The sequence below is a fragment of the Canis lupus genome, chromosome 32 (genome assembly GCF_003254725.2).
Source record: "Canis lupus dingo isolate Sandy chromosome 32, ASM325472v2, whole genome shotgun sequence".
Taxonomy (NCBI): Eukaryota; Metazoa; Chordata; class Mammalia; order Carnivora; family Canidae; genus Canis; species Canis lupus.
This window is the reverse complement of record NC_064274.1, coordinates 24,551,599-24,568,710: the sequence shown is the minus strand read 5'-3', so window position 1 is coordinate 24,568,710 and position 17,112 is coordinate 24,551,599. Positions and strand designations below refer to the sequence as shown.

The 17,112-nt window shown below is 40.0% G+C and overlaps 1 protein-coding gene and 1 long non-coding RNA gene across 7 annotated transcripts in view; one reads left to right on the top strand and one right to left on the bottom strand.

The window, feature by feature from the left end:
- Positions 1–206: 206 nt before the first annotated feature.
- LOC112644489 (uncharacterized) lies at positions 207–10,027 on the bottom strand. The gene is made up of 4 exons (XR_003126416.3): positions 9,622–10,027; positions 5,451–5,528; positions 4,529–4,575; positions 207–1,285 (listed from the first exon to the last, which is right to left on the bottom strand). It is a non-coding gene; the product is annotated as an uncharacterized LOC112644489 (long non-coding RNA).
- A 109-nt stretch (positions 10,028–10,136) lies between these two features.
- Positions 10,137–17,112, top strand: part of CENPE (centromere protein E) — an 82,904-nt gene continuing 75,928 nt past the window's right edge. For 4 of the 6 annotated variants that reach the window (XM_025422889.3, XM_025422898.3, XM_025422891.3 and 1 more), the window contains exon 1: positions 10,147–10,314. In XM_025422889.3, coding sequence (XP_025278674.1) covers positions 10,259–10,314 — 56 coding nt within the window. In that variant the 5' untranslated portion in view covers positions 10,147–10,258. Of the gene's footprint in view, positions 10,315–17,112 lie in introns of all 6 variants that reach the window. The other 2 variants (XM_049104947.1, XM_035709649.2) reach the window with 2 other exon arrangements.

Here is a 17,112-nt window from a genome sequence, read left to right as displayed (position 1 = left end):
GGAAATTTCAACCTGGTCTCCATCTTTCCCCATAAACCATGAAGTCATTCTAGCTAATTTTCTCCCCAGTATCAATCATGCTAGGTCAAATTACATAATCTGATCAAAGGGACAAAGACTGGTAAGAATTACAATTTGGACAAGCTGGAAATATTTTCATTTTACTTTATTACTTCTTCAATTAGCAAGCAAAGGAGATTCACATTTGGAGATGCAAGTGAATTCTGCTTTCATGCTTCTCACAGTCAAGACCAGATTTAGTGAAGGATCCGTATCCATATACCCAAGGATCCCAGAACTACTAACTTTCTGGTTTCATTCTCTTTTACACAAGAAACATCAGTCCACCATACTAGTTTTTGGAAGCAAGGCAGAAAGGACTGCATTAGAAAATAACCCTTTCTCTTTGGGAGTGCTTAAGGAATCTCTTACCTGTGGTTCATTTGATATAATAATGGTTTCCCTGTGTTATCTGGCCATAACGGACTCCTGCCTCAGTCACTGATCCTGTGTGTTTCATTCTTCTCTGCAGTTCAATCACTCCTGGAGAGTCTTTGGAAGAAGTACTACTCAAGGAGGATCAATCCAGCTTCCTTTCAATGGAAAGGAATAGCCCATAAGAAATAACACAAGAAGTAAAGGCCAAATTTAGGGTTAATAACTTTTTTTGTAAGTTTTCTTTTTATAAGTTGTTTTATTTTTATTAAAATAGCATGTGTACATATTTTACAAATCAAGTAGTGCTAAAAACCTTGGGAATATAAGGGAAGGGAGAAGAAATGTGTGGGAAATATCAGAAAGGGAGACAGAACGTAAAGACTGTTAACTCTGGGAAACGAACTAGGGGTGGTAGAAGGGGAGGAGGGCGGGGGGTGGGAGTGAATGGGTGACGGGCACTGGGGGTTATTCTGTATGTTAGTAAATTGAACACCAATAAAAAATAAATTAAAAAAAAAACTTAAAAACAGAAGTTCCCCACCTTATACCCTCTACCCCTCATCCACTACCTACTCCCACTCCTCAGAGACAGCCATTTTCAAATCTCTTGAGACTATGTAATGTGGACACTGGGCATGTTTCCAGTTAATAGATGCATACAGTTCTACAGGATTAGGTTGTTACTATTGGGTTGTTTCAGTCTGAAGTAGCAAAAGTTGGCAGTAAAATAAAGGGATCAGTTATTTTTAGGAGTTCCCTAGGACTTGCTTCTTTCTACTTTCAGTTAACGCTCCAACAGTTTCTCATAAGATGACAGGTTATTTCACAAAGAGATCAAATTACAAACCTATTAAGAAAAAAAAGAAAAACAATTAAGAGTACATTCCAGCAAAAAGCTCAATGTTTTACTGTGGCAAGTGCCACTATTAGGTTTTCAAATAAACCCATTCCAATGATTATTCTGTGTACTAAGAAAATTCATGCTGTTCCCATGCATATATTGAAAAGGATTTGGAAGTAACTCTCAAAAAGTAAAGAGGTCATGCTTACAAACTTAATAGAAACATAGGTAGCAATAAGTTTAAGCCAGGGTGTTTTACTGGTGAGATCTTATACTTCACCAAATTAAATAAATATTTTATTTTAAAATTTCAGTGTTTCCTCTTGTACTAAGGTATATACATTAAAGATTGTAAAAGTCAAAGTAAGCAAAAAATTAAATACGTGGAAATCATAATAAAAATATATTTTTAAAAGATTTTATTTATTTGAGATAGAGAGTAAAAGCCTGGAGGCAGAGGGCGGGTGGGGGGGAGAGTGGGCAGAGAGAGAGAGGGAAAAGCAGACTCCCCACCGAGCAAGGAGCCCAAAACAGGGCTTAATCCCAGGACTCTGAGATCATGACCCCCTGAAGGCAGACACACTTAACCAACTGAGCCACCCAGGCGTCCCCAAAATAATCATTCTTACTCACCATGCAAATGTAAAAGTATGTAACCTACATGGTAATTTGTTCTGCTAATTACATATGCAATGCCCTTTATGTATCCTGGAATGAAATGATGTGGTTCTCAATACTATGAGTATACACATATTCCAGAGATTACATTGCAGAGATAGCTCTAGGCCTGAAAAAATTATGTTATTAGGGTTCATTCTAGTTATAGCATATCAATTAACATTTTTAAGAAGATAGTTACTTCATGGGTATTTTCAGCTACTTCTCTCAGTACAAAAATAACTTAACTTCTTAGACAACAGTAATTTTTCATAGTTATTAAAGAATTTGTATTTCATCTCCGTCAAGGGCATGATAACTATCACCAATTGTGATTTAAGAAATGGAGACACAGCCCTACTCTCAAAGAGCTTATAGCCTAGTTGGGAAGCCATATGGAAGCTATAAGATATAAGTACTACATATCATGCTAGAGGAACACAGAGGACCAACAAAGGCTTCTTGAAAAATGACATTTGAACTACTTATGGAAAAAAATAGTCATAAAAGGAAGATGAAGCTGAATGTATCAGTGGTATTAGTGATGCGCAAGAAAACAAGGGTACAAAAACCTGTAGGACTTGCTGACTGGTTGGTTGTGTTGGCTGTGAGAAAGAATAGGACTTAAAAACAACTTCCAATTTTTCTCTTAGATAACGGGGTTGTTGTTGAACCAACTGACACACACATAACTTGGAAACAGTGATCTGAAGAGCACGTGGCACAGAGCGGGGAGGTTATTCACTTAGAGTGCATCTCTGAGAGACAGCATTCATGGAGAGACCCCTCCAGGGACAAGGAACTGGCTGGCAACATTTCCTTCTTCTGCCCCTCATCATAAGCACAGGGCTACCTGTGGGAACCAGCACAGTACCAATACTCCCTACCCAACTTGCGTACCTCACATCTAAACCCCCATGCTCCAGTGGAACAGCCCTTTCTAGCCAAGCTTGCCTCAGTCCCAGAGCAGCAGGCCCTCCCCCGGAAGACTGGCCCAAAACCCCGCCAACATTGCATCTCCCCACCAGGGAGTTTGGCAAGGCCTCAGTTCACATGGAGGCAGCAGCCACGGATCTCATTTCCCAAGCAGATCAAAGCACACCTAGTTCAAACACACCACATTCAGGCCAGGGACCAATGCTGCCTACAACACACAAAGACAGTGGTTGCAGACAACTGTTCTGAAGGATAAAGCAGCCAGGGTACAACTGCAGAGCACATGCAGCAAGGGAGCAAAGTATTTGAACAGATAAAAAATCCACCAAAAAAATAGCAAAGGACTTTTTAATCCAAATGAACAAAAAATAAGAACAATAAATAATACATAATAATGAAAGGATGCTCAATTCTATTTGCAGTCAAGGAATTGCAGGTTAAGTTAATAATAATAAATTAGTAATAATAAAATATCTTTTTCTCCTATAAAAATTTTAAAATAGAAATACCTGATATACTATCAAGGAATAGTGATGAATGGGGAAGCAGACACTCACATACTCTTGCTTGTAGTATAATTGGTACAAGCTATTTAGAAAGTAATTTGGTAATATTTGTTATTATTCAAAATAAGCGTATTATTTGGGTCAATATTTTAACTTCCAGCAATCTATTCTATGAAAATAAGGGCAAGAGTATGTAAAAGTGTACACAGATGGATTTTTGTGTTATAAGCTATATTAAAACGGTGGCAACAATCTAAAAGTCCATATAAAGGAATGGCTGAATATACTACAATATAACGATACAATTGACTATTAGACAGCCATTCAAAAAAAAAAAGACAGATCTACACATTGATTTGTTAGCATAAAAAGCAAATTGCATATCAGTAAGTACAGAATGATTCCATTATGAAAATACAAATACGGCTACTTCTCCAAATAGGTTTTTGCACATATTCAAGAAAAGGTCAGAAAGAAACGATGTTCATCACCTTAAGGAAGATGGGAGATAAGGAACATTCACTTGACAACTTTAGACAATTTTTTTAGAGTAGTAGACTGACAGATGATTCTTCCTTTTGTTATTTTATAGCCTTTTTTCTAAAATAGAGAATAATTCCTGATGCAAGGTCCTGAAGGAGACTGCAGAGGATGGAATCAGGGCATACACAAAAGAATCTGCCTCAGACATGACAAACACCTCATTCTCTGGAAGTGTGTGAAAATAGAATTGGCAGGATATAGGTCAGCTGGAGCACAGTCAGCAGGGTAGGAGAGCTGGGAGGTGAGACATCCTGCCTGGCGACCTGGTCTCTCAGGAAGGATGAAGATGGGACCCAGGCATGCGGAGGGTGAGAGAAGTTTGGAATCATTAGTGAGGGAAAGAGGAGGCTCACTGACCAAATGGACACCATGCACCCATGAAGTTCTTGTTCTCTGGGCCTAGAAGTAACAGCTTTAAGTGCAAAGCTTGCTTTCTGGCCAGAAAGAAGATGAAGGATTTTGGTGAACTATTATATACATCTCTGCAGCACCGTGACCACCGGGGATATCCTCTGCAAACTTATCCTGCTCCCTCATTCCTGTTCTGACACACATCCAAACTCAATTTTAACAAGTTCCTCTTTTTATGAAGATGTCATGGACTTACTTGTGCTGACAGGAATGCTAGAAATTCTCTCAACCAATTTCTTCATTCTGTGGAGGAGAAAATGGTAAATCACATAGATGAATGATTTTCTGGTACTGTTGCAGAGATTATAAACAGTGAAGCTGGACTGACCCAGGTCATTGCCATTTCCAAGATGCCATCCAAATCCAATGTAACCATGATTAAAAGGAAATGGGTACTATGCTTGTGATCACTGCAAATAATTATACCAAAATTAAAGATAAGACTTGTGCTTTGGGAATTAAACATCGTGTCTATTAAAGAAAAAGCATTCCTGTTGAAGGTAATGGTATAACTATATATTGTAATTAATTTTATCCCAAATGCATAAAATAAGTGAGTACAGGAGAACAAGTTGAATTGATGCATATTTTTAATTATCAGGAGCTTCTCTGAATCCTAAAATTTGCTCCATATTCAAGAACTGCAAAACACTCTTTCAGGCTATGCCATGCTTTTGGAAGGTGTACAGTGCCCTCTGCAGCTTCAGCAGAAATAAACACAGTTTGGGGGGAGAAACAGTAATTTAAACAACATGGAAAAATACACAACTAACATGCCTCAAAAATTCATTTTACCGTCTTAAACTGAATGAAAATATTTAGGTAAAGATCACATTTTAAGCAAAGTGCACTACAGCATGTACAACAGGTATTTTTGTTAAAAGATATGTAATATAGGAAAAGATATTTATGTGTACATCCATAGATTAATTTGAGGATAACACTCTAGGAAATGGCAAAATTACCTTTGGGATGACAATGGTACCCTGGGGACCAGACGGGCCAAAAAGATTTATTTTTCACTGTGATTCTTCATTTACTACTTATAATTTTTCATCATGTGCATGTACTAATCTTCCAGGTAAGAAAAAAAATTAATCAATAAATGTTTTAAGTACCTTTTAGAGAAAGGTTATGCATCCAAATCTTAAACCACTCTCTCCTGAAGTTCCATAACTTCAGACAAGTTGTTCAATCTGTTAAACAAATAAACAAACCAAAAAACAGGCCCCAAATTAAGTTATTTATGCCAAGCCTCACATCACCAAACTGAATTTAATTACTCTTTCAGTTCTTCCAGAAATAGAATCTTAAACCAATCAATCAGGAATCACCTAATCAGCACTAGTTAGGTAATCTGACTGGTTAACCACTCCTATCTCCTAAAGGAAAGTAACTTTTCAATAACTAACCTGTTTTGTTTTGTTTTGTTTTGTTTTGCCTAGTATGACTTCCTTCTTCCCATTCCCTTCCTCCTATAAAAGTCTCATTTTGTACAGGTCCTCAGGGCTCCTTTCTATCTATTAGATTGGAGAGATAGAATCAATTTGAATCAATTTGAATTCAATTTGAATTCAATTTTTTGCCCAATTTGTTGTTGTTGTTTTTAAGATTTATTTATTTATTCATGAGAGAGACACAGAGAGAGAGGCAGAGACACACATAGGCAGAGGGAGAAGCAGGCTCCATGCAGGGAGCCCATGTGGGACTCGATCCCAGGTCCTGGGATCATGCCCTGAGCCGAAAGCACTCAACCCCTGAGCCACCCAGGCGTCCCCAATTTTTTGCCCAATTTGAATCAATTTTGTCTCAAATTATTAAAACTTAATATGCTTCAGTTTATCTTTTAACAAATCTCTTTGCCTTACCTGACCACTCATTAAAATATAGCTTCCTTCACTGTATTTTATATTAGATACAGCCTAGTATCTTCATAATTTAAAGTTGTCTATACTAGTTAACCAAAACCAATCCTGAATGAACCAATCCTATTTTACATACAGTTTTTACCTATCAACTAATTTCTTAAAGTTGAGGGAAATAATTAACATTTACTAATTAAGATATTAATGATTATGAAAGAGTATACAATGAAAGGTAGACCTATTTTCTAACACACTCCTCCCCACCAAAGAAGATTAGTGGTCCTCTGTGTAACCTTCTAGAAATTATGTTAAAAAGCACTTATTAAATAATTGAATAAGCAATTTTGTAATTGAATGTTTACTAGACTCCAAATCTCTTACTAGGTGCACGGCGTAAGGTATAAGCAAAAAGAAGTCGCTAACCTCATAGAGCTGACACTCTAATAGGAAACAAACAATACACATAAATTGATATATACATATCATTTCTGGAAGTTATAAGTAATCTTTAAAAGAAGAGTAAAGAAAGAGAAGTCATAAAAAAGACAGTTGCTATTTTCTAGGAAGAGAGTTCTGAGAAGGTGACATCTGAGCAGATAGTGGATTTAAATGGAAGAGGGAAAACATGGATATCTAGGGTAAGACCCTACCAGGCAGAGAACAGCCAGTGCAAAGGCCTTCAGAAAGCGTCTGTCTAGTATTCAAGAAACTGTCAAGAGACCATTGTGGCTGTAGTAGAAACAGCAAAAAAGAGAGGGTAAGGCCACAGAGATTACAAGGGATGATATCATGTCAGAGCAACAGCTGAGACTGTGAATCTTATTTTGAGAAAAAACAAGGTTGGGGGTGGCACTGGGAGTCTTAAGAGAGAATTAACATGACCTAACATACTTTTAAACGATCACTGAAATTGTGTTGTGAAGATACTAGCAGTACTGGTGGGCAAAGGTAGAAGCATGGAGATGAGCTCGGTGAGAGATACGGGTATTTTGGACCAGATAGGTAGCAGAAGTTGTGATAAATGGTCATATTCTAGAAAATGCTCAAGGTAGCCCCAACAAAATTTTCAGGCACACCAAATATAGACTAAGAGAAAATAAATTAGACCTTTGTGGTCTAGGTAACTGGAAGGGTGGACTTGCCATCAACTGAGATGTGGAAAACTGCAGATCCACTAAGTTTTGAGAGGAAGATCACAAATTTGGTATTAGACATTTTAAGTTTGCAATATATCTTAAATGTCCAAGATGAAAGAAATTATGACATATATTTGCTAACAACTAGTTTATTAGAGAAGAGGAAATGACGACATCAGACAGAAAAGCAGGAGGGCCAGGATCTAATATAAATGTGAAGAAGGTTTCAGAGTGGAGGAGAGACAGTTGTCGACCTAGTTACAATCTGGAAATGGGCACATACAAGTAGGTGTGTAACCAGGTTGGCAGGAGTCAGTGTAAAGTTTCTTCTGGTTGCTTCTATTTTCATAGTTAAATAGAAAAGAAAATCTTGTTTTTTTTGTTTCTATTCTATATCTATAGAAAATAAATTATCTGTTGAAAAGAAATTAGTGAATCTCTTTTTACCCCCTGGCTTAAAACCTTCCATGGACTTCCCTTCACCATTGGAATAACAGCCAAACATTTTATCATAGCCCACAAGGCCCCACAGGACCTGGCTGGCCCTCACCTATCTCCCACCATTGCCCAAAATGTTTCAGCCACAGGGGCCCTCTTTCCCTGCCTCAGACATGTACAAGACAAACTGCACAAGCCTTGGGTTCCCTGACCTACTTGTCTCTCTGTCTGGGACATGTAAAAAAGGTGCCCTACCCTCCCAAGCATGGCTAATTCTTATCATATAGGTCTCACCTCCGAAGTCCCCACTGTTGGCCTTTCTTGAGCATCCCATCCAATATGGTGCCTCTTCTTATCAAAAGTTAGTTTACTTATGTGTTATTGTCTGTTTCTTCCCACGTATGTGTTGCATGAGAAACTAGCACCTCCAGCCCACCTTCTCATTCTCTTTCCTCTGATCTGCTGTTTACTTTTCTTCTCGATACTCATTACCACGGTATATATAGGGCATTATCCATCTCCCCTAAGAGAAGAATAGCTACATCTGGCACAGTAGGTGCTCAATGAGTATTTCCCAATGAATATATATGGAAAATTAAATGAAAAAAATGCACGTGGAGCATATAACAGAGCACCTGGCACATAGTAAATCTCAATAAATGTTAGCTGCTACAATGATGACAACAGAGACTAGCATGGCAACAATCACAACTATGAAAGGCAAATCCTCTGTGCTTTTGAACCAACTCCCTTTATGCTGTCAGAGATTTTTCTCTCATTAATTGCATGTTCCTTCTTCCTCTTTACAGGCTCTTTCCCTTCAGCTAAATATGTGCTGTATTTCACTACTATTTTTTTTAAAAATCAGTTAAAATATACTTTGCTTAACTCTGTCTTATTAGGTACAGCCAAGTACCATCACAGTATAGCCACAAGAGAGAGTAGTCTATACTAGCTCGCAGCTGGTTAAACAAATCTTGAATGATTAAACTCATTGTGACTTGCTGGGTTTTTTTTTTCCTATTAGCTAGTTTATTCAAGTTGAAAGAAACTACTTAATATTTGCATGGCTGAAATATTAATAATGATAGTAATGATTAATAATGAATTATACAAAGGAAGATAGATCCGGTATCTCACTCAGCCTTCCCTCTCCAAAGAAATCAGGTATATTCTGTGTATCTTTTCCGAAACTACGTATGCATATCCAGACATAAATATCTTTTGAAATATCAACTAGGATCCCATCCTGCACACAATTCCACACCTTGGGTTTCTTTCAAAGGAAACACCCTGAAAGGCTTTCTAAAGTTCACATTAAGAACTGTAATCATTCTTTGTACTGGCTACATAGCATTTCATTGTATCGATAAAACGCCATCCATTTAACTAGTCTCATATTTATTATTTACAGGCATTTAATGTTTTTAGCCATTTGCTATTATAAACAATGAGGCAACCTATCCACATTATATCCTTGCACAGTCCTTTAAATACGGGTATAAATAAATTCTTAAAAGCAGAATTTCTGCAGACAAGGCACATGTGCCTTCAGTTTTTTATTTTTGAAGTTTTTTATTGATATTGCCAAATTACCTTCCAAAAGTTTTATTAAATCACCAGAATTTTCTACTCCTCCAAATAATAAGCGATTATTAACTGCAGGTCCTATTTTCGGTGAGGGAAAGGGAATAATTCCCGAAACGCCTTAAATCAAGAAAGGGAATGAAATGCTTCCTAAGGAAAATGTTAACACTTTACTATGATACATATTTTTAAAAAATACAAACAGCACCATTTCTGGGAAAGCATTAGAATTATTTTCCCACTTTTTCCTAGTAAAAGCTCACCTCACTCATAGTTTTTCCACTCCTCCATAATTCCTTTTTTTCTAAAACAACCTCGTAGGAACTCACAGCCAATGGCAACAGGAGTTCAAAGAAAAAGGAAAACCCAAAACTCAGTTTCTAAGGAGCACAAGATTCCTAGGTTTCAGGGCAGTGCAGGGACTTCAGTTCTTGTCGTTCGAGGGGTTTTTAATAAAAAAAAAAAAAAAAAGTGGATTCTTTAAAGGACTTAACACCTATTGGTGAAAAAATTCTCTGCCTTATTTGTCGTACAGATTGCAAATACTGTTAGGGTGAGGTGGAGGAGGAGGAGTCCGTAAACGGCGGCCTGCATTTCTGGGGCTTTCAGCGGGAAACAGCCGCCCCCGCCGCCGCCGGAGGAGCGCGCTCCGCGGGCCTCCCGCATCCCTCTCCGCGACTTCCTACCCGACCCCCCCGCCCCGACCCATAGACGCGCCGCCGGCCTCGCGCCCCCCCCGCACCGCGCGCAGTGGAACAACCCATGACGTCATGAGGCCGCGACGCAATCAGACGCGGCGTTTCGGAAATTTTAAAATTAAAGGCGGGGCGGCCCGTGCGCTCTGGAAAGCGGCGGAGGTTGAGCTTCTGCGCCAGTTCGTTTGGAGTCAGCCTTGGCGGGATGGCGGAGGAAGGGGCTGTCGCGGTGTGCGTGCGGGTCCGTCCGCTCAACGACAGGTAGGTAGGCCCGGCCGAGAGCAGGGCCCCGCTGCGGCTTCCCGGGGAGTCCGCGCTGCTCCATCCCGGCCGCTGACTGGCTTTGTGCCACGGTGTCCCCTCTGCGTAAGCGACGGGGAAGGACCGGAGGAGGAGGAGGAGGAGGAGGAGGAGGAGACACGTTCCAGCTGTAATCGCCTAACCGTACAACTCGGGCTGGCTCCCGTGTAGGCCCTCCACGCCGGCGCTGCGCTGACTTGGCCTGTCGGCGCCTCCCCACCCGGCTAAGGGAAGCCCGGTCGGACGGTTGTTACCGGCCCTCCTCACTCCTCAGGGGCGGTCGTTTTGCCTAACTGCACCTAACTGCCTCTGCCTCCTCGCTGTATATGCCCTGAGAGCAAGGACTAGTCTGTCTTGTTGCGCTGTATTCCTAGGCGCTCAAGACGTAAGTCGCTGAATCCGACATTCGCAACGTTGGCTGATCTCTATCAATACGGACTTTTTTTTTCTTTACAGTATAGCTGTACACCCCTCAACAGACACTGCTGCTGCAGGAGAGCTTGGTTCTCGTCTCACGGGAGTCCCAAGAATGAATCTCACAGAGGACGAGAGTGAGCGAAGCGCTAGGTAGAAATGTACTAAGCAGAGAGAACAGCGAAGAGGGGTCCCCGGCAGGGTTGCCACTGAGGGCTTTGATGGTCTTTTATAAGATGTCCCAGAAACTTGGTAAATTTCTTGTCAGCACCAGAGCGGATTTGTAAATGTATCTATATTTAGAACAAACATGGGGGACCTGTAACAAACAAAATGTTTCTCTGTAAATATCCTGAGCACAAACAAGGTGTTCCCCTCTCTCTGGTTAATACGCCCTCCATAAGATTTCTCTACATCTGGGATTTCTTGAGAGTACTCAGTAGCCATTAAAGGGGAATACTCCCTAATATTTTGGAGCTAAGGAGCCCGGTTTATTTGTTTTTTACTGTCTCATCTCTGTTTCCTTGGGATATTAGGAGCCTGACTCCTGGGGCCTTTCAGGGTCTATGGGAGCCCACAGATTGCTGGAAGCCTGACTGTGGACCTTTCCCTTATCTTTCCCTGTCTGCCCCTAACTCGTTCCGTCGTCTTCCTCCCCCTGGAAGAGTAATCCTAACTACCATTAGGGAACTGGACGATGACCAGTCTGGCTGCTTCAGGCTGAAAAGGGGCGGTGTGGGGTGGGACAGCAGAGTATTCTCAGGGGTTGGGTCAGGAGGTCCATGGTATGGCTCCCAAGAGATGTTGGAAGGCATGAAGGGATATAAGCACCAGCAAACAGAGAAAAAGAAAACCTAACAATTATTTCTATGAAGAAAAAAAAAAAAAATCACTGAAATATTGACCCTGGTTTCCAAACCAATCAAATATTGCCCCAGTTTCCAAACCAATCGAATAATCCTGGAGAGACTGATTTTGTCCAGTTGAGCTTGAATGTCATGTATTAATTGTGAGAGCTTATGAGAATTGTCAGTTATATTAAAACAGCACATGTGGAGAAACCCTTTCAACCTAAGTGATGTTGAAGTAGTAAGTAATCAGTAGTGGTCTGATTCTCAAGAGTCTTGCCCTGACCTCACTTAGTTCTTGATTTAGGGCGTCTAACGTTTGAGACCCGTCATTCAGGGTTCTGCTGAGTAAGCAGTTTGTTGGATCTTAGGATGTAAGACTTTTCCTACTGCCGGCAGAGTCACGAGGGAGAGAGCCAAAGCCGCTGTTTCCCTGTTTGATATGAGAACCACATAATCATGGGGGGGGGGGGGGGAGAGGGTAGATGAGGCATTTCTCCTTGGTAATGGGCTGCTGTGGGGGAGGCAAGAGTGATGACGCCCAATCCCTGTTTGCCTACAGCAGGGAATCCCAAGAATTGTTTAGGAACGGTGTAATAGGCCATATCAGGGCAAAACAAAGTCCATTCTCTTGGCAGATGGGCAGATGTGATTCGTTAGTTGGCAATGGGAGGTATAAAGTTTCATTGATAGTAGCCTCACTGCAGACTATACATATACAATTGGCTTGAATGGTAGGTTTTATACGTATGGAGTGGGGGGGCCTGTATTGCAGAGAAGCAGCTTGAAGCTGAGTAGTAAGGCTTTGGTTGAGTCATAAAATTTCATCATGGCCCCCACACCTATTACACTATTAAAAAGCAAACTTCGTGGGAGTTAATGCAAAAGGATAAAACAAGTATTAGGTTCTAAATTATGATTACTTACATAAGATTTTCAGTTACCAATTTTGTTGAATAGATCATGGATACCTTTTATCCTTTTAATTGATCACAGATGTCCGCTATTAATTGAACACTTTGTAGGAGTTAATCGTAATGTTGAAACAACACATGTGAGGATACTCCTCCTACCCCAAATGATGTAGCAATAGTCCCTAATGGTGCGGTCCTTGAGAAGTCCTCTGACTTCATTTAATTATTGGTTGAGTGTATCCAGTGCCTGGGAAGTACCATTTAGAGTCCTGTCCAGCAAGCATATTTTTTATTTATTTTATATTGCAGTCCTTCTAGCACTCATACTGTCCCATAGTGTGCCCTGAGGTTTTTTTTTTACCATGAGAGCCAAGGTATGCTTGGCTGTGCTTGTTTACAATTATACCTTAGAGGTGGCTTCTAGAATAAATATGACTAAAGGATAAAACCATCAAGAAGCCCTCTTGGTTTGAGGTCTAGCCTGAACAGTATTATAATTAAAAGGAATCACTAACAAGTAGGAGAAAACTTGTCTCAAGAGATATGGGCATCCCCATGTACATCATCCAATCCAATCAAAAAGTAGGGTCATCCATTATCTTTACAAGTCCATAGTTCACCCCATGCAGTAGAGTACGCTCGGCCTTTAAAGGAGCAATTTTGTCATCCCAGCCATACAGAATGGTCAAAGTGCTAGTTGTATATACAATTGCTGGGGAATTCCATTTTTTTGTTGCTTTAATAATCAGACCAATGCTGTCCAGTTAATTATCCCCATAGGATAAAAAGCATAGAGTATCTTGTACATGCCCTATTATGTAGAAATGAAAAAGCTATTTCTCTGAAGTTTACCTCAAGAAGTCTAGCTAGGCAAACGACATTCATTTAAAGATCATCAGCTACAATTTAACATCCACAAAGATGTGATTTTGAAAGTTTCTCTCTATAATCCTCACTTCTTAATCAGAGGTAGCCAAGTCAGGACTGACCTGTCTACAAAACAAGTCCAGTTTTAATAAACTTGGCCTAATTATTTACATAAGCTCAGCAAGAATAATGATTTGATCACATAGGTCTTTTAGAATCTGCTTTGCTGGAACTTTTTATAAGGAATCTCCAGGTTGAACTTTTAGTAGCCTCTACAGGCCAGAAGCCAGGCCAAGTACTTGCCATCCGACATGCCTGCAATACCTGTAGATTTGGGCAGGTTCTTCTTCACAAGGTCCCCGAAGTATCTCCTTGCACCTGCCAGTGAGTGACATTCTTTACTCACTTGATGAGGCTGTGGGGAGCTTACTTAGCTCCTTAAGCAAGGTATCAGGCCAACATTTCCAAGGGGCTTTATTGCTCCAGGTTTCACGAAGTCAACTTTCGTTCCTTAAAGCTGTTTGGTCATATCTGAGTCTATGCAGGTCTCTCAAATATGACATTCTAGTCAAAGCGTTGGTAAAATAACCAATTATTTCCAATGGTGTCCTGTTAAAAGAATGGAATGTATGCAAATAACTATGATTGCCATGGAAGAATGCTTATTACTAAGACACCTTTTGAATTTCAGAGGGTTCAAGTAGGGAGAAAAGTTAATGCTTTATTTTGTTTACGAATGAATACTTCATATTTCTGTAAATCAGGTATCTTAAGAGAAAGTTTTAACCTGGGAGAGTAAACAGAACCAGTAGTGGATCAAACAAGGAGTCACAAAACTATAATCATCCTTTTGGTTTATTTATTTCCATGTTACTTGTTCTTGTTTAATTTGAATGCAATTTTAGTTCTGGAAATTATTACCCATTTCAGTTTTGATTTTAAAGAAATTAAAACCTATATTTGTCCTAACGATCCCTTATATGAACCTCCTTGAAAATGAAATTCATCTTACAAGAGATAACAATTATAAATGACAAAAACTTAGAAATGGAATCTAATCAGTTATTTCTGTGACACCTAACATTTCAATGATCAAAATATCACTTGATGACCTTATATTAAAACATACTAAAACTTCAGATGTTGCATATTATCTCTTGAATAGTTATAGTATTTACCCAAACGTAACCTAAGGTGTATCATTTGTTCAACAGTACTTTCAGAGTAACTTAACATACTAAATAAAAGTCCTAAGGAGTCAAAAAGACTCCATTTCCAATTAAATCTTGAGACATTCCTTAAAACCTTAGAAAGTTTTAAAGCACATGCCTAAATAGGATTAGGGATGTTAGAGACCTGATAAAGGCAAAACCTAGAAACTTTTCTGGGTAGGCAAAGAGAAAACTTTATTTTATTCTCTAGAGCAACCAACAATTCAAGAAAACTTGTCTTTTCGAACAGAGAGAAAGCAAACTAATTTTAGTCTTATACCTGTGTACTTTAAAAAAAAATTCATTCATCATCAATCTTAGTGTGTTCTGACCACATCTAGAAATCTTTTTCAAGGATTTCCCTTCACAAACCTGTACAATTTTCTTTTGCATGCAGATTTTTGTACCAAGCCATTTCTTTTTAAACAAACAATCTCATTTAGGACAAAATTACCTTCTTTTACCTTTAATAAAATGCATTCCCATTCTTAGATTTCTTATGTCTCGCCAACCTTTCTATGTACAGAGGTTTCCTTATTCTCCATGAGTCTTAATTACATTTAGCAGAATTTTTCACTCTTAGAAACCTTAGCCTCCAGTGAAAACTAAGTAGTAACCAATTGTGAACTGTTACACAAGAACTTTAGGTGGCAAATTTATGATTAAGGGCAAAACATGTTTACAAACAGATTCGAGTATTCTTAGTTTCTCTGCAGTAAGAAGTCAAAAGCACAAATATATTTAGTACTTGATGCATTAGCATTATATCCTATTTGGAAAAGATCTGAATATCCAATGAATTCAGTCTCAGTTACCATCCAAACAAAACTTTGAAAACTATCTTAACAATTACCTATTAAAACCAAGACAGGAGATAAACCATTTTTCAGTCATCTTTGTGCTAACATCGCAACAGATAACCCAAGTTTATTTGACCTTTAGCAAAACCGAATAAATGTTACACGTCTATCTTAAACCAACAAACTTTAAATACTGAATAGGTTTCACCTGGGTCTACTTTTTAAAAGCCCCTTTGCTCCCCATTTGTCAATTTTTACCTGAGACACTGGTCAGGAAATCTGAAGTGAGTGGAGTATGCAGGCAGCACCCAAGATGGTGCAGACCCAGGAGTGGGGGGGTGGGGGAGGCAAAGTGCAGCCAGAAGACTGAGAAAAAGGATTCACTGTTCTAAAGCTCATCCACTTGGACAGATGAGCCAATTTCATGTTCTTCCCCAATGAGTGGAATGAGGCAGTGGATGTCAGTCTAGAGAAGACAGGGAATTTCCCCGGAAACAGTTTCGGCAACTGCTTGGGAATATTCCTTAAAGTCCCTGTCCTGAGGGAGACTAACCACAGATGGCTCCAATTATAACCATTAACCTGGGAAATGAGGGAGAAGCTCCTCGTGTATAGCTAGAGTAGCCCGTATCTTTTGGGAGAAACAGAGAGTGAGTGTCCGCATCCCCTTTACTAGGGAGGGCCTGCGTTTCCTCCAGCAACCTGGGTTTATTCTGAGGCCTACTTAGATAACTATCCAATGTCAGGAGGGAGTTTACCAGCCAACAGGTTCAGGCAAACACACATTCTGCTAGAGGCCCTTAGGTGGGGGTCCTGATGTAGAGCCCTGTTCTCTGCAGAAGAGCTGATAAATCCCAGTGAGGCCATGCAGTGCTCCAGGAGATCAGTCCTTCCTTAAATTTTGTAATCCAAATCGTTTCCAGTGGGTTAAAAAGGCGCCCCAAGGGGAAGTCCTTGGGAACTGACCAGACCATGCCTTACCACGAAGGTCACACCTTATTTTAACCTTGCCCTGAAGAACTTTTTTAACCCATGGAAAACACTAGGAAAGTTTTACAAGGGGAAAATACTCAACTTTGCAGTACCCAATCTGGAGAAATAACCACGGAGGATGGTTTGTTTCCCATCTCGTGATCCTGGCAGGAATCTCTTACCCCATACCTGTTGTTTTAAGCATCAGTGGGTCAAATTTTCCCCAACTTTTCATAGTGAAATCCAGAGGCATCTCTGCCTAGGATGGGTTGTTTCCCATCTCGAAATCCTGGTAAGAGTCTCTTACCCCTACCTGTAATGGAGAGGTTGACTATGAAGGCATCCCTACAAGTCAGCTCTCACCTAAACCAATGCGTCCCTTGGTTCACTGCCTACCCAAGGTGATAGTGGCCTAACATCTTAGGATAAGGAGGGATCAGGCCAGCAGCAGGAGCCACTCTTACCCACCCATTTGCCACCTAATCCGCCTGCCTCCTCTAGATTTCCCTGAAAAAAAGTCTGACCTAATCACAGAACTTAGTGAGGTTAATAATTTAAATGGTGATACTCCTTTTAGAAAGGTGAGGAAGTAAGCAAAACACCTAGGACCTCTCAGCAGGAGGCGTGTGCTGCTTATGGATGAAGCTTTCCCAAGTGTGACCCCCCAGGGCTGGTCTCATCCTTTTATGTGTCTCAGAGACTCCAAGGCCGTCAGTGGGAAGGTTCAGAGCCC